The sequence below is a fragment of the Dryobates pubescens genome, chromosome 14 (genome assembly GCF_014839835.1).
Source record: "Dryobates pubescens isolate bDryPub1 chromosome 14, bDryPub1.pri, whole genome shotgun sequence".
Lineage (NCBI taxonomy): Eukaryota > Metazoa > Chordata > Aves > Piciformes > Picidae > Dryobates > Dryobates pubescens.
Genome location: NC_071625.1, coordinates 16899810 through 16926700, shown reverse-complemented (window position 1 = coordinate 16926700; position 26891 = coordinate 16899810). Strand labels below are relative to the sequence as shown.

Genomic DNA, 26891 nt, shown 5'->3' with positions numbered 1-26891 from the left:
AGATACCGAGATACTGTGAACTCTGATAAATTGGTGAACAAATCCCATCTAGGAGACTGTGTAAAAAAAAGACAGCTATAAAATAGAGCCCTACTGTCTCATCTCTTCATAGTACTAACTAGATGCCTTAACAGTATTAAAAAGGAATGAAACTAAAACACAAACTGATGGAAGCAATATTAAAATGAGCTTATCCAAGTAGATTTGTAATCATACGTGAGCATGGTTATTTTCTCAGCTGACAACAGAAGCAAAATAGAAAAGTTAAACAAATGGCATTTTTCTGGCAAGTACATTTCCTGATTTCAAGCTTGTAAGACCTTTGTGTCATCAGAACAATGATGATTTTCCACTTCCAGCCTCTACAAATAACTGTCAAGAGCAACAGGTTTTAGAAACTTTTTCAGTTGTCCTCACCTAATTCACAGATGAAGAGACAGGAAAAAAATAACAGATTTGCAAGGACCGCCTATCAGCTGACTGCTCTAGGAAATAAACCGAAGCCAGACTTCCAGTCCTCCAACTTCTATTTCACAGTACAATCTTTCTTCCACACTTCTCAGGATTTAATGCTACTATACATGAAGTTTTCCAGCAGGAAAAAAAAATATTCTACACAAATAACATAGTGAGTTTATGTACATTATCAGCTCATTGCGTGCTTTGGAACATTCTCTCTTTTCATCACACAAGCAACTTGCATAAGACAAATATCAGCTCCACATCTTCTGAGAATTAGCTTATTTGAAATGCAACATAATGATGCATCTCCCTAAATTATCAACACTGCATCCTAAAAGAAGCCAACCATGTTCCAATTATTGTACAATCAAATTAATGCTAATCTTACAAACTGGGTAAAAGAGATCAGATCTAGGTATCTAGTCCTAATCATAAGTATTATGATAAATAATAAACTGCTTGGGGAAAAGCCTCTTTTAAGATAAAAAATGTTAATTAGTTTAATCTTCAAATCATGTGTTTGTAATTACTAATCACATCTAAAGACTTTGGCTTGAAAGTGTAGGTTAGTTTAATAAACTGATGTTTGTTCAACCACCTCTCATGGTCCTGAATTTTTGTTAAGTAAAATCATAGAATGGTTTGAGTTGGGAGAGACCTTAAAGATCATCAAAGTCTAATCTCCCTGCCATGGACAAGGACACCTTCCACTAAAGCAGGCTGCTCAAAACCCCATCCAACCTGGTTTTGAACACTTTCATGGATGAAGCATCCACAAATTCTCTGGGCAACCTATTCCAAGTGCCTCACCAACCTCATTGTGAAGAATTTCTTCCTAGTACCTAATCTAAATCTAATCTCAGTTTGAAATAGTTACCTCTTGTCCTGTGACTACATTACCTGACAAAAAGTCCTTCCTTATGTTTCCTGTAGGCCTCTTTCAGGTACTGAAAGGCTGCTACAAAGTCTCCCTGGAGCCTTCTCCAGGCTGAACAACTCTAACACTTTCCTCCTTTCCTCAGCGAGGAAGTGCCCCAGCCTTCCCAGTAGAACACAGAAGCAGAGATGCATCATGCATTGAAACGTGCCTAGAAAGGTCCCTCTGCAGAGAAGCTCAGGTACACTATGCACAGATATTTCTATCTCCATCAAGGACACTTGCTTTTCTTACATTTCCTTGAGATGACATAAATTTCTCCTTTCTGTTACAGAACTCAAATATACATATAAAATCATTTAAAGTATTTTCTTACTCATCCATACAAAATGCTAAACTTAATATAAGGATCTTTTAATTCAGCTTGCTTGTATATAAATGCTCACTTTCAAAACAATGAGAAACACTGTGTAGCAAAATAAAGCTCAAAAGCTTGCTTACTACTGAACTAAAAGTGGAAAGATTAGAATATTTAACACCTTTTCTTTGAACAGTTAAGTGCAGTAAATACTTAAAGTACATCCTTTCAACTAGACTTACTGAAAAACTATTTGTTTTTTTTGGTTCAAAACACCCAGCAAGGTCACACGTGTGTCTGAAACTGTGATTAACTCATGTGTTCACAGAATCAGGGTCATACACCTCCCATTTTGCCAAGACTTCAAGCATCACACTAAACCTGTTTCAGCTCTTCAGTGGAACTACAGAAATGTCTTCTTGGATATAAGTGGACAAACATATTGCTGTACTGGAGCTCCCAATCAGGCAGGACTTCACAGGAAATATTTGGCTGCTAGCTACAGCCACTGTTCACAAGTCATTTATGTAAGGAACTGACTTCACAAGTAGAGTTTGGAAGCACGCTGTTTAGAAGACACCATTAAATAGCATAATTAATGGTGGTTTTAAGATTCTTGGGTGTCCTAGTTAACCAGAATAGGAAATCTAGGGGATTATATCCAACCACAAATCACCTAAACAAAGAAATTAAAGATAAGATTCTAAAAGGCCTCATCTAGTCTACACAACTTAACCATCCATGCAGAGTAGGAAGAAAAAAAAAAAGAAGAGTAACACAAGAATTTGTAACACTAATAAAAGTTGAATAGTGCAAAGACTAATCAGAACACTAAGAGTAGTTCAAGTAGGGCGCACCAATGGCCAGCAAGTTCAACTGCTCACCAGCAAGGAGGACCAGAGCAGGTAAGAAAGGTACTTCAAACAATCAGAGAGAATTTAACTGAGGGCTTCAAACTAATGAGAAACATAACACTACTTTCTTCCAGTATATCATATCCTTATACAGAGATTCTCAGGCTAGAACTAATTGTGCAGGCCAAGGTGATTAACATGATCAGCTGGCTTTGCAAACCTGCCTGGATAGACCCTTTTAGGCTTTTACACACAATAACTACTGGTGGCAATCCTAGCAGTACAAGACAGACATGAAAGATACTCTTCCCATGCATACGATGTATTTGATGAGGCTTCCACAGCTCTGTATTTTCCAAGATAACAGAAGGATGGTTGCTTCTGTCCTTTGAATCTGAATGAAAACAAGTGGTGTTCACACCTGCCTGTAGCTACCAAGCCAGAATTACTAATCCCAAACACAAGCACCATGTAACAGTCACAAATCTGAAAGCTGAGCAGGCAAATGATCAGGAAGGAAATATACGAGGCAGAACAAAACACATGAAAACCAGTAACATACACAAAACCAAACAGGATGGTTGTGAGAAGAATGCTAGCAAAACAAGACAGGACTTAGTCACCAGAACAAATGGATAAAAAAGTAGACAGAGGCTTAGGGGAAGAAAAAAAAACAAACAAAAAAACAACAACAACAAAACCCACACAATAAGTAGGATTAGTCAAACACTACATAGTACAAAATTACTTCTCATTGATGTTAATTGAATTTATTAATAATGTAGATCTATAAACCATTTAAAGCTTTGCAGCAAAGTTTCTTTACGTCAGAATCTGTCAAACCTTTCCTGTGACTTCTTCCTACTATTTGATTAGCCTCATAAATTAAATATGTGTAGATATATATATATAATGTAGAAACTCAAAACATCAAATATGGCCAGACTACAAATTAAATGGTGAGACACACAGAGTAACACAGGGTTACAACCTCTGTCTTTAAATAGAGTCTGCTTTGTCCTTTCTAAAAGGCTTATTCTTAAATCTAGCAATTGCCACATGTTTCTTCAAGACTTGTGAGATGACAAAAGTAGCTGCTTACCTACTATCAGTGTCCAGACCTACAAAATCCTTCTTCTCAAAAGGAACACACAGGAGCGGGATCTTGTCTCCAGACTTATCAGTGGCTCTGTCAAGCCGCTTAGACTCCAACACTATAAAGAGGGATTCAATAAAATCTTCTATTCTTTTCTCCACAGTTTCACACTCATCATAACTGGGATAAAACGCCACATCGGTGCGGGGCTGCTCCACAATCTCTCCTTGAAGCCCAAAGACAAACAACCGGGAATCATAGAGAGTAGAACCATACATCTCCTTTTGCAGATGGAATTTTTCAAAAGTCTGAGGCCAGTCCTTTGCAGAAGCACAGTCTGTAATAGTTATCAGCCCCACAACTTTCCTATGTGTCTGAAAGTCTCCCCATTCATTGTTCTCAGGGGGATAATGGTGCCTGTAACGGATATATAACACACGCTGAGAGTCACGCACATTAACTTGACTCACTGCTGAAATTCGCTTGTAGATCCTGAAAAAGCTTTCTTCAGGTACAATGCCAATTGGCTGAACTACAACCAGGAGAGTCTGATGATCCTCAGCACACTGCATGTAGTCAGGAACACTCATTTTGCATCAACTGCAGGCTAGTAAAAGAAAAATGCATATTATTTTTTAACATTCATACATACATACAATTGTAGAAACAAATCAAGACTTTGATGCTAAACACTTCTGCATCCTGTATAACTGTGTATAACTAATACTTTCCTTCATCATTTTACCCATGCAGCCTACTGACAAAGCTACACAAGGAGTGTTCCTAGTCTTCGCAAATTAGGATTTTCCAACCGAGTGAGTCTCATTCACCGTGCAGCTACACAAGCCAACCTAACACACGGGGGCAGCAGAGAGCCCCCTCTGCCACAGCCACTGAGTAAACGCTTCTGAAGCACCACCTCAGGAAAGATGTCCTTCCAGACTCAGGCTCCCCGGGATGTCTCCACAATACCCTTTGGGGAAAAATACGGAACACTGCGTGAGGTGAGATGTAAACCGACACCACTGCGGAACGACCAAATTTTACACCGCTGTCAGTGCTCGCACATGGCCAGGCAGAGGAAAATCAGGTCCTGAACACTCAATTTTTGAGAAAAGGGAAGTCTTTCTTTTCTCAAAACACATGCAGATTCATCAGAAGGGCCAGGCAATGTTTTGTACTTGAGCTATCTGAAAATGATAGTACTGCAGCTGTGTCATGAATGAAAAACGTGCACTGCTAAGCCCTTCTTTCTTCTCTGAGACCTCCCTTGGAGGATTTCAGCTTCAAAGCACCCTCGAAAACGCACATACAACTCTAACAACAACAAACCCACACCAACCCGGGGGGCGGGGGGGAATAATTTTAAAAAGGCAAGCGAAAAACAAGCAAAGAAAAGCCAACAAAGTAAACAAGCCACAGCACAGCTTCCGACCGACACTTGCTTTTGCCAAATAACACGAAGAAAAAGAGTTTGCAGCCCGGGAGCACAGGTGGCAGAGCAGCAGCTGTTCGCGGAAGAGGGGCTCCTCAGAACTCCTGACAGTGCGAAGGTCCCCCCCACCCCACTGCCCAAGTGTCAGCTCGAAGCGCAGCGCCCTGCCCCCACTGCCTATCCCTCCGCTCCCGACTCCGCGGAGCGCCGCGTCCCGCCGTAGCGGGCGGGCAGGGAGAGCTTCACCGGTGCGGCACTCCGCTTCCCCGGGTTCCCTCTCCCCGGACAGCTGCCCGCACCGCGCGCGGCGAAGTTTAGGAAATTAAAAGAAACAAATGTTAAAACGAGAAACAGTTCCCGATGAGGCGCGGCGTCAGGTGCACACTCCCCCCACACCCAGTCAGGAAGGGGACTGAGGAGCAGCATGAGGAGAGGGGAGGCCCAGCGGAACCGCTGTAAAGGCACCGGGAAGAGGCAGAGTCTCTCGGGAAAGGTAGGGAAAGGGACAACCGACTCAAACCAGCCGCGGACTCCTGAGTAGCTTACGCGTTGGGGGTAGGGGGCACTCAGAGCCGGGACAGGAACCGCCCCGCCTCCTGCTGCTGCCGGACGCGAGGGGCGGGCAGGGGCGGTGCGCGGCGGAACTGACGGCAATGGGCGCTCGCGGCCGCGCCCGGCCGTGGGAGGGCCGCACATGTGCAGAGGGAGCGGCTATGAGGCCAGGTGGGCTGCCTGGTTTACTCTAAGAGGGAGCGGTGCTGTGCCTGAGCGGTCCGCTGCCCGCGGTGCCTTTGGCCATCCGGCGTTTCACACAGTCACGCAGTAGGCCCCAAAAGGCGTCCTCTTCCCAGTGCGCAAACCCACCCGCACGGAGTAGATACTTGCTTTGTTTCAGCTTGCAGAATCGGCTGCTAGGTGACAAATCAACAAATCCAGCACACCCTTGGCTCAGACGGTAGCAGTTTATTACGTACACTACAAATAACATATATGGGAAAATCACAGAATGGTAGGAGTTGCAAGGGACCTCTGGAGATCGAGTCCAACCACCCTGCCAAAGCAGGTTCACCTATATCAGGTTGTACAGGAGCACATCCAGGTGGGTTTTGAGACTCTCCCGAGAAACTCCACCACCTTTCTGAGGAGCCTGGTCTAGTGCTCCATTGCCCTCAAAGTAAAGAAATTTTTCCTTATGTTTAAGTGAAACTTGTGCTCTAGTTTGTACCTGTTGCCTCTTAAACTAGCACTGGGCACCACTGAGAAGAGCCCAGCACCCTCCACAACCCTTCAGCTACCGTTCAGCATTGAGAAATTCCTCCCTTTGTCTGCTCTTTTGCCCACTAAAGAGCTCCAGGTCTGTCAGCCTTTCCTTGTAAGAGAGATGTTCCACTCCTTTCATTATCTTTGTGGTCCCCTGTTGGACTCTCTCCAGTAGTTCTCTGCCTCTCTTGAACTGGGGAGCCCAGAACTGGACACAATACTCCAGGTGTGGCCTCACCAGGGCAGAGTAGAGGGGAAGGAAAACCTCTCTTGACCACACTCACTCTTAATACACCCTAGGATATCATTGAGCTTTATGTCCATGATGGCACACTGCTGGCTCATGGCACCGATGTAGTCTGTGAGTGGCCAGTACTGGGGGGAAGGGCAATTATTTCAGGTCACCTCTACATGGGGTGGTTGGTGTTTCTGAGCCTGGACCATGACAACCTTGAGACAGGGATGGACCTGGCCGCCATGTGGTGTGCTGGAGATGACTGGAGATGATCATTAAGCTCTCCTGAGATCCTCCAGGATGCAGGTATGCAACGTTCTGAGTAATTCCAAGTGGCAGAAAGAGCTCTGAAAGGAAGTTGCTTAAAGTGTGTATAGATCAAAAATAGGATGGAATATTACATGTGGTATTGTTCGCCTAAAAGCTAGGGTCTCATTTTTGCTTCTGAAACTATTAATCACTCCAGATATTCTGATGGAAGAACTCTGACACTGAGAGCCTTGCCTGAGATTTCCAAATGTAACAGTATCTTAAAGTCACCATTGTCAGTTCACTTTGATTGCATTCATGCGTTCACATGTAATTTACCAGCTGCTCAGATTTATCTTTTGAGTATGATGCAAACTCTTTTTCCCCACAAATCAATTTAATCAAATCCATTCAATAGCCATTAATTTTTCAATTTCAAAATATACTAAAAATGTTTAATCATTAAATATCACTAATATTGCAACATCATGGTATTCTGTGCGTGCGCACCCACCTCATGCTATATTGCTTCATCATGAGTCTGTCTCCCCTAGACTAAATCTCTGCAGCATGGAGAGATACCTTAAGCTTGCTGTCTTCCTGCTGCTGGTCTCTAGAGATCAGCTGAAAGTTGTCATCTGCCCAACATGGTTCCAGATTTGTCCCACATGTGGCCCTTCAGGGAACACTGTATTGGAAAAGAGGAAACATCTGAGATACAACCTAGAGAAGAGGAAAATGAGTCCTGGTTTGCCCAGACCACCTTAAACTGCATTGTTCACAGCTGAGCAGGCAGGTCCCTAGATCCTATGGGATCTATATGAATCATGGTTCTATATCCAAATAGCTCAATACCCTCAGAAATCTTGGTCTATTGGTGTTTATATGTATGTTAAAATAATGAAAAACCTCAGTAAATATAAGAAATTTTCAGTCACAGTAATGTCAACTGCTACCACAAGATGTCATGAGATGGTAAGGAAGAAATTGAGCCTGCTTGGCCCTTGTAGCAATCACAGGACATTGTGCTCCACTTCAGAGGTAACTTAGAATGGCCTCACAGAGGTTGTAACCTCAAGGGAATTCAGGGAATTATGCAGTCTAAGATATGTAAATTATCTGCAATAGGTAAGCATAAAAGATATCTCCAAATAGAGCAATGTTAGAACTAATGCAAATGAACACATCACTCTATGATCCTTGTGCTAAAGTGCTTATGACTGCTTAGGATGCTTTTATTAATAAATTCGTATCATATATAGGAAAGCCTTGTTTTTATGTACCAGGCAAATTCTATATAATCTAGTAATAGTTAACAAACTCCTTGTCCTTTCCATTCAACATTATTCTGTATATACAACCCTTTCTGCCCTAATTTCTGCAAGCTATTACTGCAGGCTACAGGAAAGTTCCCATTCTTCTCTCTCATGCTAAATAGTGATCAATTCATCACCCTTAGCAGACTTCTTACCAATACAAATGATCAGGCTTATTGTTTGAAAGCATATTAGAAAAAATATTATTTAAGCCATTAGTGAAACGCAAATATGCATCCTCATTTCTGGACATGCCAACTCAGCTCCCATAGGATCACAGAATTATTCTGGCTGGAAAAAGCCTTCAAGATCACCGAGTTCAACCATCAACCCAACACTACCATGCCCACTAAACCATGTCCCAGAGTGCCATGTCACTCCCACAGAGTGGGAGTACAGCAGCCCTTGCCCAAAGAGGTTCACATGAACTTCTGGGACCAACGCCACCGGTAACAAACCCCCTGTTGCCTTCTGCAGGCGTAGGCTGCATAAGTATTTTCCAAACTACCTGCAAAGCAGACAGACGGGGTTAATACTCTGTGGGAAATGTGTTAATAATAAAGACACGGACTGATAACCACTTAATAGTTCACATGTGCACTCCGCACCTCAACATACCTCTGACAAGTGTCAGGATTACCAGACAGCATTCCCTTTTCCTGTACTACAGCAGCGAGAGGTATTTAGCAGCCTGTAATTACAGCTCGGGTTAACAATGTAGCCAGTGGCCCGTAATTAGCATACATATACAACGAGGCTCTTTGCTATTAAAAACAAGTCCCCAAAACTCGGGTGCTAGTCCGGAGGCTCAGCGGCAGGGCTCATCCAAGGAAGACTTGAATCGCCCCCAACCCTGTGGAAAAACGCCCAGTGCCCTTGCCCGCGGGGCCAGCTGGGAACTCCGCGTCCCCGACGGCTTCGGCTGCCACGGGCCTCCGGGGAACCGTAATCCCCCAAGCTGAGGAGGAAAGAACTGGACAGGGTTGCTTCGCGGGACTTGTAGTTCTCCCGCGGCTCGGCAAACGGGCAGGGAGCGCGGCACTCCATGGGAGTTGTAGTGCCGCCGAGGCGGGCAGCGGCAGGGGGAGGCGTATCGCTTGGCCACCGGGGACTACAACTCCCAGCGGGCCGTGCGCAGCGGCCGCCCCGTCCTTACCCGGTGAAGGGGGTGTGAAGGGCTGGAGCCGGTCGAGGGGAAAGATGGCGGCGAGGTTGAGCGGTGGAGAGAACCGGTTGGTGTCGCTGCCCCTATCGCGTATCCGCGTGATCATGAAGAGCTCACCGGAGGTCTCCAGCATCAACCAGGACGCGCTGTTCCTCACCGCCAAGGCCACGGTACCGGCTCCTTCTTCCCTTCCCTTCCCTCTTGGCCGACTCCGCTTTTTCCCCGCCGTGCTGGGCCTGTGTCTCCCTGAGGAACCGCAGCCTCCGGGCTGGGCTCTCGCGTCGCTGCTCTCACCAGCCACAGCCGCGCTGTGTTGGCGCCGGCCTCGTCCTCAGCGAGCGACTCTCTCCACCTCCTGCTTGGGTCTCTTCGGCCTTGGAGCATCAGGCTTCACGCTCCCGCTTGTGCAAAAGGGGTTTGGGTGTCGTCCTGCCCAACCGAGGTCCCAGAGTCTGTGAGCCATACAAGGAGTTCTTACTTACTGTCCATTAGTATACATTAACCCGTGTGGAAATGGTAACCTTGTTGTTTCTCGGCCAGAGTGACCTTTGCTGGGCTGTGGAAAGTGTGGAAGAGCAGGACAAATTTAAGTTATGTACAAGAACCCAAGCCTGCAGTCAGTGCTTTTCTGAAGCCCGTGGGTTTCTGCACAGTGCCCAGGATAGGTGCAGATAAGTACGGTGCTTGTGCCTTTAAATAGGGATCAAAGAAAACCGCTGCTAACTACATATGTAAATTTACAGTCTGACTGGTTGCTTTTCTTTTAATTTTTAGGAGCTTTTTGTTCAGTATTTGGCTACATACTCCTACAAACATGGCAGAGGCAAGGAGAAGAATGCTCTAACTTACAGTGACCTGTCTCATACTGCAGAAGAGTGTGAGACCTTTCAGTTCCTTACAGGTATCTATGGTAAATTCAGTAGTAATTGGGAAAATGTAATCTTGCTCTTATTGAATTGTTTTTTTGAGGACACAATTCTCTTACTGGTCATTAATCTTCTCCATAACATTCAACTGGAACTCATAAAATACATCACATGTCTTTGTGAATGAGGATTTTTCTGTTGCTTCAAAATTATACAAAGCTAATTAGTTCTCAGCATATTGCCTTAAGCGTCTCTTAAATTCCAGCAACTCCCATCTGCAAGCCTTCAGCTTATGAAACAAGATTACTGCACATCTTTCTGTAAGGGATTATGTAGCCCCAAAATGACACATTTAAATCTATAACTCTTGTACTTCTCAAAGTGATTCATTGTGGTGTTCCTCTCTTCTTGTGTATATATATACATACGGCTGCATGTGCATGCAGTTTTAACTGATACTTGGATTTTTGTTCCAACACTCAGCTCAGAAAAAGTATAGGCATAGGACAGAGGTTGAGAAAGAGAAATTCATAGCCCTGTCTTTCTCTGGGTTCCCTGTGGACATACTTTTAAGAACATGCAGTTCTGCTTTGTCTCAGGTCCATCACTGTTGCCCTGAACAAATATCTTAATGCAGAAAAACTGTTCCTGCAGGACATGAATGGGATGGCTGGCTTGCTGAATCTAAGGCAGCTGAGTAGCTGAGCACTATTTGACATAAATAAGTTACATACATGAGCAGATAGTAAAGACAGTTGCCAGTAATCAGTTGTAAAGTATGTTCTTTGTCTTTGGTTACTTGTACCATGAGTGGGTATTTCCCTCTTGTTCTTACAACTGGAGACTAGGCTAACTAACCTGGTTATTCATTTAAATAATGTTTTTAATAGTACTTCTTTTTGACTTAACTTCATGAGTGGTATGGATACAGCAGTACTAATAAGGCAATAAAAATATTCAAACTGACTAAAAAAGAAAGAATTCTACCTTCTAGATATCTTGCCAAAGAAGATCCTAGCTAGCAAATACCTGAAAATGCTTGAAAAAGAGAAGCAAGATGGAGAAGTGGGGGAAGGTGATGAAGATGAGGAGGAAGAAGATGAAGCTGTTGAAGATGTTCAATCTTAAGATCAATAGAGAACTGTTTCATAGTTGATGCATTTTCTATTGTATAAAGAATGTTATTTTTGTGACTAAGAATCCAGATGCTGGATATATTTATATACTGAGCCATCTGCTTTTGCTTTAAGAAGTTTAGAAACTGAACTTTATACTTGCTGAAGAATGGAATTCTTCCCTCAGAACCATGGTGGGGTAAGAAGAGCTGATGTAAATCTGACAGCAGAACTTGCTCAGATCATTTATAACAACTTCTTCAGACAATCATTATCAAAATTTAAAATTTCTTCCAGGCAGCTTTCAGTCCAAAAGCTCTTTCACCCTCTGACTAGAAGGCCATCTTGCTCCAATTTGTTTCTCTTCAGAGTGGAAGATAAGGTGAGGGGAGGTGTTATGTGTCTGCTATCTTCAGCCCTCTCCTTGGGGAGCCAATGAAATTCCTGTTTTCTGAAACAGTGCCAGGGCTTTAGCAGTGGACCAAGCCCATTTAAAAAAAACTCCTGTAAAAACAGCTGCTTCTGTGATGCACCCCAAGTAGCCATGCTGGCACAGAAACCGGGCAGAGGATGAAATCCAGTCCAAGTGCCGGTGTGGTTTTGTGGCCGTCAAAAGAACATGTGTTAGATAATGATGTAAATATGTACATCTGGAACCTTTAATGAACTCTTCTTCTGCAGTTTGTCCCTGGGGTTCTACCAAAACGCACACTGAAGTTTCTTACGTGTGGATTGTTGAGAATGAGCAACCCCTTGACCATTGGAGTGACAGCTGGATTTTCCCTTTGGTTTTGTTTTGTGGATTTTTTGGTTGTTGCTGGGTTTTTTACTATAGAAATGGTAACCATCCTGTGTAGAACTTTATATGCAACTTTTTAAAATAAATGTTTTGTATGAAAAGTGACAATGCTTGCAGAGGCTTTCTCCATTTTTTTCCCCACCTTCAGTCACATCCAGGAGCAGCACATGAGCCTAGCATACTCACTGTTCATCCTTCCTGGAAGGAAGCGGGGACAGAAGGCTAAGTGATGCTTTGATGTCTCTGTCAGCAATCCTAACTAGATCTAGTCTGCTTGAAGAACCTTAGCTGTCTTAACCAGCAGGCTGCTGCTACACAGCTAACACTGCACAGCAGTGTGCTCAGTCAGAGAGGGAGAAGTGATGATCTCTCCCTGAGTGTGAAGAATGCCCCATGTAAGCATGGGAACATTGCTGAAGAACAGGCCCTCCCACTCCAAAAAGCTGGGCAGCAACCTGTCCTGAATCAGTCAGGAATGGAGAAGTCTCAAGCAAGTTAGGATGAAGGCACAAATACAGTAAACTCTTCCTAAAATACAGGGCAGAAAGCTCTAGCAGCTGCATCAATCTGGCACACTCTGGGTTTGTTCTAAGCACAAATAGGAGTCCAGCAGGCAAGATCAGAGGCACTCAGAGAAGTAAAGCTACTGAACACACAAGAAACCTTAATTTAAAAGATCAAAGTGTGGTGCCCCATACATTTTTTTCCCAAAGTTACCATAAATGAAAATTGTATTGTATCAGGAATGCTGCAGTGAGTGCCAAGTGGTGCTTTATCCCTAGAGAAACTCCCAAGTGGGAATGCAGAACTCTACTATTGTTGAAAGGAGTTGTTTGCCTTTTTTTTTTTTTTTTTTTTAATATTATTATTAAAAGTGCATGGAAATCTGTGGGAAACTGAGGACTGAATGGTGTGTATCTGGGAGGAGAAGGTAGCCTGCAGCAGGATATGTAAATGATGTGGTATTGCTCAACACTTAATGGGTTTAGTACTCCCCAGATTTAGTAGGGGGGGGAAAAAGCAGCTACTTCCACTCCAGCACACAACTGCATGGTAACTCTGTAGCATAATCAAGGTAGAGGGCAAAAGGGTAAAATCATTCAGGACCCATCAACCACTGGTCACCACACCAGTTGTACTGAAGAGTATGAGATGAATAGCCTGATCCCAGAGCTGGCATCTCCACTGCTTAGCTCACTGGTACTGTGACAAAGGCCAAACAATATCTACCCAGAGTTGTGTTAGGTGGGTCACATCTGAAGAACAGAATGACCTCAAACAGCCCCAGCAAAGGGGTTTTAATGCTGGGCATGTGTATTTTGAGGTAAAGGCATCAAAGCTAAGTTTTAGGGGGAAAGTTTATAAAAATTACAGTTGGCAGTAAGTTGCATTTGTCCCCCAAGTCAGGGCTGTTTCGCCAGTGACACTGGTAAGTGGCCTCCCTTGTCTTTGCCTATGCTCATGAGCTTTCTCATTCTATTGTTTCCCCCTATCCAGTTTAGGATGGGGAGTGAGCAGTTCAGGGGGCATCCAGCCCCAAGGTCAACCCTTCACAAGCAGAAATGTCAAACCAACACATTGGCACCAGGCTACACACTGATGGAAATGCCTCTCAAGTGAGATGGAATGCACAGAACAGCCAGTGCAGTGAGACACTACTCTAAGATTGCAAGTGATAAATCCCAGTGCACCTACAGCACACTTTATCCCTTGCAGGAAATGAAAGGCAACATTCACGAGCTAATACAAAGCTTCATCTACAAACCACATCATTTAACATGAGCTTCCTCAGGCTGGTCCTGAAAGTGACTAAAGAGTATTCCAACAAAACAAAGCATGCATTCTGGCACTTACCGTGTAACTGGGTAAGCTGCCCAGCCTTTGCTGAGCTCTACAGCTGAAGCTACTGGCAAAGCAGGAAAAGGTGATTGTCCCAGTCTTCTCCATTTCGAGTCCGAAGTGTTTTTCCCCAGCAGGGGGAAACTAACAAACACTGTTGCTGTTGAAGGGCTCAAGCAGGTTATGCACGGCTTGGTCCTCTACGATCCTTCTGCTCTGCCACAACTGCCCCTGTGGACTTAAAAGGGTACTTTTTTTTTCTCCTCCTACCGGCCTTTCAGATGACCTTACTGCTCATGGACCAAAGCTGTGGGATGACATGCCAGGCCCTGCATTTCAGTCACAACAACCCCAAGCAACCCTGCAGGCTTGGGGAAGAGTGGCTGGAAAGCAGTATGGTGAAAAAAGGACCTGGGGGTGCTAGTGGACAGCCTGCTGAGCATGAGCTAGCAGTGTACTTAAGTGGCCAACAGCATCCTGGCCTGTATCAAAAACAGGAGTAGGAAAGTGATTGTGCTCCTGTACACAGCCCTGCTGAAGCCACAGCTGGAATACTGGGTTCAGTTCTGGGCTTCACAGTGTAAAACAGTCATTGAAGTCCTGGAGCATGTCCAGAGAAGAGCAATGAGACTGATGAGGGGTTTGGAGCGCATCATACAAGGAGCACCTGAGGGAGCTGGGGTTGTTAAGTCTGAAAAAGGCTAAGAGGAGATCTTATGCTTTCTACAACTACCTGAAAGAACATCATAGTAAGGCTGGTGTTGGTCTCTTATCCCAACTAGCAATAGGATGAGAGGAAATGGGCTTAAGTTTTGCTAAGGGAAATTTGGATTGGACATTAGGAAAAATTTCTTTCCTGAGAGAGTGGTGAGACATTGGCACAGGCTGTCCAGGGAGGTGGTGGAGTCGTCATCCTTGGAGGTGTTCAAGAAGCCTGTAGATGTGGCACGTCAGGATATAATTTAGTGGTTGCAGTAGTTGGGTTATGGTTGGACTCCAAGGTCTTTTCCAACCTTAATGATTCCATGATTCTATCTATCCATATCTAGTATGAGAAACCACTATAAACGGCTAAATCTCAATGAGGTTACAGGCACCCTCTGCAGAGCTCTGTGGTGGGAAGCAGACAGCTTTGCTTGTCAATCATGTTGCTTCTGCTTTCTGTACTTTTCAGAACTTACAGCTGCTGAAAGTTCCTGCCCTGCAACGAGGCCTGCTGCAAGGCAGGCAAGAAGCTGGGGGTACTACCAAGGGTATCTTGGCCTCTTTGAAGTCTTCAGAGACTTTAGACAGTGGAACACCGCCTGGGGAACACTTTCCAGGATGAATCTATTATTATATACATATTTCTTTTCCCCCCCTCCAAATACTAGCTTATGAGATCCTTACCCACCCAGCTAAGGCTGCTCAAAGGAGATGGAACTTGCCAAGTTTGCAAAATTGACAAAAGAGCTATGGTTACTAAATATAAATTAGCATATTTCATCCTTCTTAGAAGTTTCCTGTAGGATGATGAACATAATCTGTTCATTAGCGAGGCCACAAGGATTTGAACACCCTTCTGGATTCATTCAGCCAAAGTCCTTGATGGGGACTTCAGAGCTGACAAAAATTGCCCAGGCCATCTCCAAGGCCTTACATCTGCCAAAGCTTGCTGCCATCAAAACCAGTAGGTGGTATTTGTTTTCCCCAAGATCTTGACACAGAGCAAAACCATGTCCAATTCAAAGCAGTATTTCATAAATAAGAGAAAAAAGTAAAGCTCAGCCTGAAATGGAAAAGACAGCTGTCACTTGACTTCATACTGAGTACAACTAATCAGTGTTTGCAGGCTTGAGCTCCCAACAGGAGCTCCTCAGCATACTTACAATTCTTTTTGATAACCTTTTCCTCACTCAATGCTTTACAGGACGTACTTCTTAAACACTGAACCTGCAGGTGTTCACTCGGGAAGCAACAAAAGATGGCATTTCAAGGCAAGTTTCCAAAATGCTGACCTTCCAGAAACAGCTTCAGGATTATAAAACACTCAGTTAAAAGTAGCATGTATTGCCTCTGGACATCTGGGCACAGAGCAGGCAAGTGCCCACAGAAACACACCAGAGTGGTGTAATGCAAGGGAGGGTCATGGGACTAGCAGAACTTTTTGGCTCTCTGGCAACAGAAATCTTGTCACATGCAAAGCCTCCAGACCACAGCATGTTCACATTGGGATTGCAATTTGAAAGAGCAGGATTTGGGATAGCATAACAATCTGTGCTCTGGGACTATCTCCAATCTGAAACTGGGACTTTTAACAACAGTTTCTGAGCTACAGACTAAATGATCAGTATTTTTAGATTTGATTCTGACCTCTGGCAGCAAGAAAAGCACAGTACCAATACTGCAATCTAACTGCTATTTGCATAGCACACAGGGACTTCTTAACCATGTCCTAGATTCACTCTGTTTAGTAGCATTCTGCAGCTCCCTGCCTAGGAGATGTTCTCCCACTGCTCTTCTCTACTCACTATAGAAAATTATTCAGGCCATGAATATGTCCTGCTGTGTCCTCATGGGGAAAAAATCCAGTCTCATAGTGCACAAGCAGCTGCAGAAAATGGCAGAGTTAAATAAAAAGACATCAAACAAGGACTTGTAAAGATGAGGACTTTTATTTTATTGACATACTATGAGGCAAAACAAAATTGACACCATACAAAAGAACTTTATAAAATATCATTCACATCATTATTTTGTCAGGAATTACAGCATTCTGAGCTTGTTACAAGTCTTATGTTTTGAGGTGAAAAACACTATGCTAAATCTTTAGTATTAATTGTATATATACAGTAAGAAACCAAAACAGAAACTGTTAGGTTTTTCATGAGTTTATTGCAAAAGTAGTGCAAACTATTTTACCTTGCAAGCTATAAAACAAACTTGGAAAAGGACCCACCCTAAGCTTAAAAACATGACAATAAATGCTCAGTTTCACAGCCTTTGAAGCTTCCTTCAACAGTTCTCAACAAAGAAATTCCCCATCTCTGCACACTTTTAGATTTTTACTGACTCGGAAAGGAACAAGGTAGACAACAGACCCACACTAGCAAGCAGCCAGAGAGCAGGATGGATCCTGCTCTCATATGGGGCAGAACTCCTACCAAAGGCTGGCATTTGGGCAATTTGGTGCACGCCATGGCCAAGCCCATGTCCTGCTGCTTCTCCATCACCCCCAAAACATCAACCAACAGGGCAAGCTTGGTCAGTTTGATTTCCCAACATTAATAAGTAGCTCTTCTCCACACTTGTATTTATACGAGAAAAGAGTCAAGAAAGCAGTACAAGCAAAAAAATACAATGAAATCAAGAGTTAGGAACATGCATTGTCTGCTTTAGGACTATAGTATCCTTTTCCTGAAGTCTACCTAAAGTGTATTTCCTCCTGGTCCCCCTCCCCTTGTGTACACAATGCAGGGCAAATCCCATCCCGAACTACTGCATGAAACAAAGGAAGGATACTACATTCTAGGAGAGAACAGAAAGCAATGGTCTAAAATGCTACTGGGGTCCCCCAAAGCAAAACAGGTAGCTAGTAATCCACTAAAAAAAACCCAAACCAACCAGAAGCAAACAAATGCTACATGGAAAATGTTAAAGGAACAAAATGCAGCATAATCAGGCTCTTTTTTTTTTTTCTTGAGGTACCTATATAAATATTACCTTCTGCCCAAAGTACTCTTCGTTTTGTTTTGTTATAAAACTAAAGTCCTTACCACGAGCCAATTGCAGGGCATACATTATTACTGAGAAAGTGCAACCATGCTGATAATTTATACGCAGCATATTAAAGGATGATTAGGCCTTAGAAAATATAGCTTAAGTACAGACCTGATGGAGCAGTTTTTACAAAAACATTTAACAGAGGCATTTTCCTTTTGTTCTGGTGTCTCTGCAGCAGAAAGCCTTAGGAAACAGCTTTGAAGTCCTGCCACGATGGAATGTCAGCACTTTTACAGTTCCATAGATAGATTTTTTTGTGTTTCTTTAATATTTAAACACGATTCTACAGAAGATTCCCCCTCTGCAGTAGGGAATGGTAAAAAGTCAATCTTTTTTTTTTTTTCTTTTTCTTTTTCTTTTTTTTAAACTTCAAAAAATGATAGCATATCACAACATAACATTTTTCCAAAATGGAACTATTTTTTTAAGTAAAAAAGGTTCACACAGTAGAAAAACTTACACGCAGTTGTAAACGGTTACATATAAAACTGTGGAAAAGTCAATGACATTTTGCTCCCTCACCCTTACAGGTGTACCCCTCCATATTAAATCTAAACACGCACACAGACGCAAAGCCGCGTGCTGCGTACGCGTGCAGATACAGGTACGCACAGGTGTACACCTCTAGGGTCAGGACTATGTACTTCAAAAAATTCTTGGGTATTCCTATTTGCCTAGGTCTGCTGTGATACTGTACATTTCATGAGGATACACTAAAAAATAATCTAAATTTTGCTAAAACTATCTCCCGTGGCTTTTGTTCTTTAACTTTGTGGTTAAAATTCATTTGCTGTTTTTAATTAAAGAATATGACTTTTGATTGTTTTGCACTGGAAGAAAAAACACAAAGGCACAAAGAATCCAACTCAAATACAATATTGTTGTCTCTGAACAATGCAGCCAGAGGTTTTGGTTCGCAGCGTGCCGCCTCAGGAGAGGCCGGTCAGCACCCGCAGTTTGGTCAGTTCCGCCAATCTCATCGACAATTTGAGTAAATAGCACCCAACTGTTTAAATGAGGTAGATCCAAATCAGGGAGGGGGGGAAAAAAAAAAAGAAAGCTGGGTCCCCAACATTTTATTTGCCTCTGATTTCAAATGTTTTAAGGATTATATGTCAGTCCTAAGAAGTGGAAAAACAATGGCACTATCTGAAGCAAACACAGAACTCAAGAACAGCTTCTTTCAATGTAAATTCAAAGTGTTAAATCGTCATCCTCCTTCAGGCAGAGATTTCCTAGCAGGGGGAGGGAGAAGAGTAAGTTCAACAAAAAAAGCAAAGCAAAAGCTGAGGTTTGAGACAGCCTAGTTTCAGCAGACTGCCGGAGAAATGCACAAGAGCCAGTTTCTGTAGAGCAACAGTGACAACCAGTGCCTAAAGAGGTCAGTCACAGTATACAGATCTACAAGTTTCCCTTTATTTCTCAGGTGAGAAGACTTCCTTTTCTACTAGTTCAGCTTTATAGGAACATCCTACTTTATTAAACAGTATTTTTGCATACTCTGAGAAAAATCTGACAAATTTATTGTTTCATTAAGGCTTAATTTAAAGTGGCATCGCCACACAGCATCATGCAAAAGTTAAACTACATTATCAAGATACATACAATGTACTTAAACTACGTACACCTACGTGAAACCTCATCATCTGAGTAACATAAAGCCACACTTAAAAGCTATGAAGTAAATTCTACAATGCCATCGATGCATTTAGAAGTCAGTCGAGGGTATTTGTGTCTGTTTTGTAATACAAGTGCTACTCTCACCCAAACAGCACTACATCAACTTATATATTGCAAGAACAAAACATCATAATAGAGATGCAACACACGTACAAACTACTCAACACGCATTTAGTACCACTTGAAATGAGGCCCTAAATATCATCATCTTTTTCTTTTTTGTTACCTTTCCAAAAAATAGCAAACTTTAAATGGTAATAAAAACATTTGCTTCAAGGGAACACTTACAATATTAAATTTCTGAATTGATTTTTGGTTCTTTTCAGTTATTTTATAAAAATAATTTTAAAAGAAACTGAAAACTGCTAAACCAAAACATTAAAATGTTAATAGATGTCAGTTAAATCTGCAATGTACCAAAATCCAACCCCACCCCCCCGCCCCCAAACCTATTTGATCAATACATTCTATTTCCCATCTCACCCTCCTGAGATCAAGTTAACCACTTCGCTGCACAGAAATCTGGGACTGGATCTTTACTTATGAACTGCCCTAAAAGTGCAGATGTTTGTGATTGTACAAACTAACAAAGTAGCATGGAAGCCAGTGAAATTGTTTCCAGCAAAATACTGCCCTTATCTTTTATTAACAGTCCTTCTCTCCTTCCACTAACAGATGTGTGCACTCCCATACACACACGGACACACACACACACATACATATAAAAGATCTACTAAGCTTTATCAACACCTTACAGAAAGCAAGTGGTAACACTCTTCAGGGTAGCACAGAACTTTGCCAGACTTCCTCATTGCACCTAGTTTAAAAAATGATCTTCCAAGATACCTAATTTTGACACTTGTTTTTTGTTTAGGTTTGTTTTGGGGTGGGTTTTGTTTTTCTTTTCCCCACTTTTCCTTCTTTTCTTGCCCTCTCCCCACCCCCGCCCAAGTCTTCCCAAATGGTCTACAGGTAATTACTCCTTGAGGAAACTTTATTAAAGAAAACCACACAATATCTAACCCTTCCACACCATCTACTCAAATTATTTCTACTGCCCAAAACAAAGTAATAAAGAATTGGAAAAATGCAGCAGTCCCTTGGTGGGAGACACTCTGGGGATTCAATACTGACAAATAACTCAGAGGAATTAAAGATTCAAGTTGGTGAGGCAATCAGAGACACGTTATTTACTAAAATAAAATTACAAAGTTATCATTTATAAAGGAGATAAGTAATTTAAGGGCTCAGTCTTGTTAAGTTCCATGAGAAAACACCAGGAACAACAAAATTACAGTCAAGACACCTGCTTTTTTTAAAGAACACAGAACCAACGGGATCTCAGCATCTCCCAGATGATGCAGAATTAACTTTGGTGAAATCTAGACATTAACTTCTTTGTATGGATTGTGCTATGGTGACACACAATGGGCACCATCCTACCCCACAGCACACAATCGAGTGTCCACTGAATGACTGAGATATTGGGATGCAAACACAGCACAGACCAGATCTGCTTCAAGACAAGTACACGAGAAGGAAAAATGTGCAATGTCATGTATACTGGCATGAGTAAAGCTTCCTCTTCTCATGGTTTTTTAAAAAAGTCAGGAAAAGCTGTAAAATCACAGAACAGAATCCACATTAAATGTATTTTTAATGCTGTGGGCTTTTTCATGACAGAAAATCTAACCTAACAAAGCAAATACAAAGAGCACCAGCCAGGCCACTAGAAACTCCCAAGCCTGCATGCTGACCTTTTTACAATTTCTACTTGCCAAGGACGCTCAAAACAACTCTAAAATGGCCAGAAAAGTCTAAATTTCTATTTCAGTGACAATTCCAAGGCTTGCTCCCAGTTTAGTCAATATCTGTCATCCCTGCTGATGGTCAGTAGTTATTCCAACAGGTCTTTTAGTGTCATCCTTAGAGACAGAGAGGAAAAAACCAGCAAATTTAAAACAGGCCAGTACAACAGCACAATCAGTGTGTGCATGACAGGGGAGAAAAATCTGTGTACTCACAACAGACATATAAAAAAAAAACTGAGTATGTGCTTTAGTACAGATTTATAATACAAATGCTAGGCTCTTCTTCAACCAACCAATCTATCTGTGTTGTTTTGAGTAGCCAGAGGTACTTTTCAAGTCATCAAAAAGTGCCACAGGCAGTACATGGACAAAATAAAAGCAATTACTCTTCTGAGAACATTTAGATGGGAGGAAGCAGCCAGCCCTCATCTTGTGTTGGGAGTCCACATTCTTAGCACTGCCACATGCAAAACTTCCAAGACTAGTTCTAGCCAAACTCTCACACCTGCAAATTCCCTGTCCGTGCTCTGATCAAGTCCAAAGCTCTCCAGTATGGAGAGCTGAAACCAGAAATCAGCTTGAGAGTATTGCCTACCAATAATCCCTCTAGGGGCAGGTGCTGACAGACATGTGCAGGGCAGAGGATCTATGAGATCAGGGGCTTCTTGCAGAGGAAAACAGAGGGAATACTATTTGTCACCTTAGCAAGTACTTAATTAGCAATTTTGCAAGAAAATGTTTCCCACTGCCTCCTTATCTCCAGGAGAGATGGGGTAGCTGGCATAACACAGATGGCATTTATCTTCCACCTAGCGCCTAACATGTAGTCTGTGGCAAGTATCCAGTACAGGGTTTTCTCCTTGTTCAACCTTCCCAGTGCTCCTTTGGGTTTACAGACCCAGCGCAGAAAGCACACAACAGTATTCCTGTCATTTTGCAAGGATACACTCAGAGAGAAGCACATTCAGCACACCTACACACTGCTACCCTTCAAGGCCACAACATCCCTAGTGTACATGGATCCATCAAACAAGATGTAGTGAGATACTTTCTGAAAAACAGCTGTTCACTCTAGAGCAAACCCCTGCACTTCAGGCTTTTAGAGAGAGCTTTGTTACAATATAACTGAGAACTCAAGAAATCTCTCAAGGTTTTACCCTGTTATTAGTAAGCTTAGCTATTCACTCACAATTGCTCAACAAGAATTGGCTTCCAGAAAGTCAAAACTCCAGCAATTATCCCTGCCATCAGTAAGCTTCATTAGTGTCTACACCCAAAGATTGAGAGAAAGAAACTACAGGTAGCATATAATCCCAGCAAACCTGCTTCTGAGATGCCGACCCCCTCTGTGTAAAGCTCAGTTACTTTTGGATAAAACCTCCTGTAATACTGCCATGAAACCACACCAGCATGTTATGCTTAAACAGGTAGTATTTTTGTCAGCAGAGTGGTTAACTGTAAAATGAGGAAGCTTGTTTAGATTCATTGTAAACAAAATATGATACATCAACACAGTTTCTACAGTTTTGTTTCAGGTCATTTAAAGCACCTTTAGTCTGCATGCACTTATTTCAAGGTTGAGTCATGGCCAAGTCTTTGTGCATAACTAACACTAAATAGTCACACCATGAACATACTCAAGTTTAGAGTTCTTTTTGGTGTTTTGTTTGGGGTGTTCTCCCCCCATATTAAAGTTGATCATTATCTGAGCAGGGAATATAGTACTTTCACTGTTACAGTCTCATATCAACTTATCTAAAAAATAGACTAAAAAAAAATATTCCAATACCTATTTTTTGCCTCAGATTCAAAAGATATTTCAAGCACCTTCATGTCATTTTTCAGTGAAAGCAAGACATTTCTCAGCCAATAGCTGAAGTAGGAAAACATTGTTTGCTCGAAAACAACAGCAGACAAACTCAGTGAAGGGACAGGTTACAGAGGGAGCTGCTGCTATTAAGTAGCCCTGCACAACAGCAAACATGTCAGCCACGCAATTTGGCTCACCATTTCAGACACCTTCTTACACCTTGCATCAACAAGCCTAGGCCTTAGGAAGACAGGAGCAACAAGCAGCCATCCAAGATCACAGTATGGCACTGCTAGTTCTCCAGCAGGAAAAAAACAGTAAAAATACTGTTTGTTTGGGAGCATTTTGGCTGCTTAGTAGTAAGCTCATGTTAAAATTAATTCATCAGCGGAGGAATACAGGAGGTAGCTTTTAACTGCATCTGCCTGGTAACTAAGGAGTATTTCAAAACCACCTTTTGTAGTGATCTAGCCAAGCCTTTACATTCATATTAACACTTCAGGCAAAGAAACAACACAGAGCAGGCAAGTAAAACTCTAAATGAGATACAAAGGATTATATGCCACACCAAACACACTCAACTACACACTCCTCTGCCCCATATCCTTTGGATTAAAACCACCTCAGAGTAATGCATCTTTCCAGTCAGCAACCCTCAGAAATATGAGGCAAAACTTACTGTTTCCTGTCCCAGTGGTAGACAACAGGACTGGAGTTTGGGTCTCTCCTGTCCCAGAGAGTTACAGAAGCAAAAGGCAGTTACTGATGGACAGGAGACTGATGCCTTTCTCCTGTAGGCAGAATGTTTCTTACTTGAGAGCACTAAAACATCTACTGCACTCAACAATCCCACATCCCTGGAGGAACAGAGAGTAGGTCATTTTAACTTGGATCCCCAATCCCCCTTATTCCCCTAATCCTGCAGATTCCATCAGATGCTGGAAGAAGCAAGGAAAATGTGTGACAGCTGATAGCCCAGATATTACATTAATATTATTAGTCATCTAACACTGATATCAAAGGTTGGCATTTGAGCATTACACAGACAACAAGCACACTGCTATCTTAGGAACTGTCTGTCTTTACAATGTGGAAGAAATGGGCATAGAGGAAAGAAGAAATATTTTATAAATACAGATGAACCCTCAAAATTTCCACTGTAATAAAGCAGTCGTGCCCTTGGATTCATAACGCAATGCAATCACAAAGTGGAGCAACGTTTAAAACCAAAGCTCGTATCTCAATGCTGTAAAATATGGCAGTATTCCTAAAAATATAAGAACAACAAGGAATGGCATCCACAGAACTTCAGTATTTGCTATACATAGCACTATTTACAGTATTTTTAAACACCTACAGCAGATGCAAAAAAGAAGTCTTACAGTAAAAGGGAATTTAAAAGAAGAAAAAGAAAATCAGTGCAATTACCTTCTACTTGAAGTTTTCCTTAGAGAAGACTGCATGTATGCATCAAGAAGCATGTTGCTAAATGTCACACAGAAGTAAAAAAAAAAAAAACCAAACAAAAAAAGTACTGTCGTGCATTAGAAATGGAGAAAGCCACACTGGCAGGACAAATACAGAAAGAGATGTTACTGTGGGAGAGAACTATTAAAAAGCAGGGAAAAAAATGATTACACTGATACTGAGTGTGAAAGATAGTGAGTGACAACTTTTTTATATTCCTTTATTCAAGTAAAAGATCTCTTAGGAGATAAAAAAGGGGAAGGGGGAAAAAAAAAAACCAACAAACCAACCAACCACAAAAAAAAAAAAAGAAAACCAAAACACCCCAAAACCCAGTCCCTTATGGGTTATTGATGCCACCAGAGATGTTTAATGGACTACATCAAGATGCAAGGATGTCCATCTAAAATGCCAAAGTCTCAGTCCTGCAGGTCTAGTACTTAAAAGTCTTGAATAAGCTTGACCTGCAGAACCAACCTTTTCTGACTTCAAAATACCAACATTCTTCCTCAGAAAGAAACAATCTGCATGTACCCTAAAAAGGCCAGAACAATGCACTAGAGATGGTGAGGGCGTGTTAACGCAGACGTTCCTCCCATCCTTGTTCTCTGTTAAGAGATTCATTGGCCTGAGAACGATTGGGATTTCTCCAGGCAAGATATACCAGACCACTGTATACGAGGCATCTGCTGCTGTGGCAGACAATGTTGGCAGCAACACGCAAAGCCCTCCAACTCACAATCTTCCACTTCATAGGAAATTTTTGTGCGCACATGTGTACGAATTTAGGTAAATTTCAGAAGCCTATTAACTCAATTAGAAACTTCAATCTCTTCAGAAAGTAATCTGGGCACACAATAACCTAAACCCACACCTATCCTTTGAAAGATTAAACAAAACCCTCACATAAATTTCCCCCTTGTCTTAGTAATAAAAATGATCCACTAACATGCAAACAAGACTGGGGTCAAAAATGGACAAAGGCTGCAGGACTTACTGATAAGAGTCATAATTAAAGCTAAAACTTTACAACACTGCCTGGGGGCCTTGATAAGGATCAGAAGTATTTATTATGAATTTCCTGTTTTAAGCATAAGTGTCCTGTAAATTTTCCACACTGACTCCAGCAGATTAAGACACAACCCCGCTCCCTAACAGCAGGGCTGAACAGCAAACTTGCCCCAAACCTGACAGCTTAGAAACAAGGAAATTTATATCAAATCTTCTGGAAGACCATTGATTGTAATTCAGCAAGGCATATACGGTTGCTGAAAAACTCTAAACCAAACCAAGCCAAAAGAAGGAGTCCTAATGAAAACAAGTGATCTCTCTCCATACATCAGTGCATATATACAAACTGAAAGTGTTATGATTGCATAGGGCTATCCTGAATGCCAAACTCACGTAAGGCAGACAAATCCACCTACTTTCAACATTTCCCAACAACATGCTCCCTCCTAAGATCAAGTCAGCTCTTTCCTGGTTGCTAGAAGAGGTGGAGTGGATGCTTTATTCTATTCAGCCACTGGAGCAGAAATTTCCAAAACCAAGCAAACCCAATTATTGCATCAGATTCAGTATATTAAAAGGGGGGAAAAAAACCCACAAAAAACTAAACCACTTTGAAGCATTTTATATTTGTCAATATTACTTTTCATGTCCCTGCAGTAGCATTTTGCATTCGGTGCTGCCAGTTTCTGGGGGATTGCTACAGAACCATGAGTTTTGGAAGGATTTGCTGGAGATGTCTGGTCCAGTCCTCTGGCCAAAGCAGGCCCAGTGAATCAAGACTGCACAGGCATCTGTCCAGCCAAGTTTGACCCTCTCTGAAGACAGAGACTCTAAAATTTGCTTCAGTTTTTGAATATTTTTGTTTCACTAGTGTTGCCATTTTCATTAAAAAACCAAACCCAAACAAACCCCCACAAAAAACCCAGAAAAAACTAATCCAGAGTAGCCAGTTCATTAATACCTGTTTCTCTCTCAACCATGCTCCTTTAAAGCAAAATTAACACTGTAGCACTGGCAGTGGTCAGTTTGTCCATTGCACTACTCATGCCTGGAACAGGAGTAAGCTATTTCTGTCACCAGGCTTCAAATACTATCAGTTTTGAGACTGCTAAGCACCAGGACCACTGGCACAGATGGCTGAATTCAAACAGAGGTCACTGCCAGATACATAACGGAGAGCAAGAGGAAGGCAGGAATGAAGCCCTGCCCTGAGCTGGTTTGCAACAGGAGTCACGCAACTCCTTTGCAGGGGCTGAAAAAGCAAACAAGTGTCAGAGGGTAACGCACATTTGGTTATTGCTGACCTGAGCTGCATAGTGATTTAGTGGTTTTAACTGTCTACATCAACTGTGACTTCAACAGCAGGAATGTGTGTGTGAGATAGAGACATACTGAGCTTTGTGTTTACCTGAGATATTGCTGTT

The 26891-nt window shown here is 42.2% G+C and overlaps 2 protein-coding genes across 4 annotated transcripts in view; one reads left to right on the top strand and one right to left on the bottom strand.

Moving 5' to 3' along the window:
- TRAPPC9 (trafficking protein particle complex subunit 9) overlaps window positions 1–5702 on the bottom strand; it is a 427530-nt gene extending 421828 nt beyond the window's left edge. For 2 of the 3 annotated variants that reach the window (XM_054167202.1, XM_054167204.1), the window contains exons 1-2: window positions 5629–5702; window positions 3654–4254 (exon numbers count right to left, since the gene is read on the bottom strand). In XM_054167202.1, the coding sequence (XP_054023177.1) occupies window positions 3654–4237 (584 nt within the window). In that variant the 5' untranslated portion in view covers window positions 4238–4254; window positions 5629–5702. Of the gene's footprint in view, window positions 1–3653; window positions 4255–5478; window positions 5584–5628 lie in introns of those variants that run through there. The other variant, XM_054167203.1, reaches the window with a different exon arrangement.
- Window positions 5703–9330: 3628 nt separating this feature from the next.
- On the top strand, window positions 9331–12186 carry CHRAC1 (chromatin accessibility complex subunit 1). Its single transcript, XM_009901269.2, has 3 exons — window positions 9331–9477; window positions 10082–10208; window positions 11168–12186. The coding sequence occupies exons 1-3, from the start codon at window positions 9343–9345 to the stop codon at window positions 11299–11301; spliced, it is 396 nt and encodes a 131-aa protein (XP_009899571.1). The 5' UTR covers window positions 9331–9342; the 3' UTR covers window positions 11302–12186.
- The last annotated feature ends 14705 nt before the right edge of the window (window positions 12187–26891 follow it).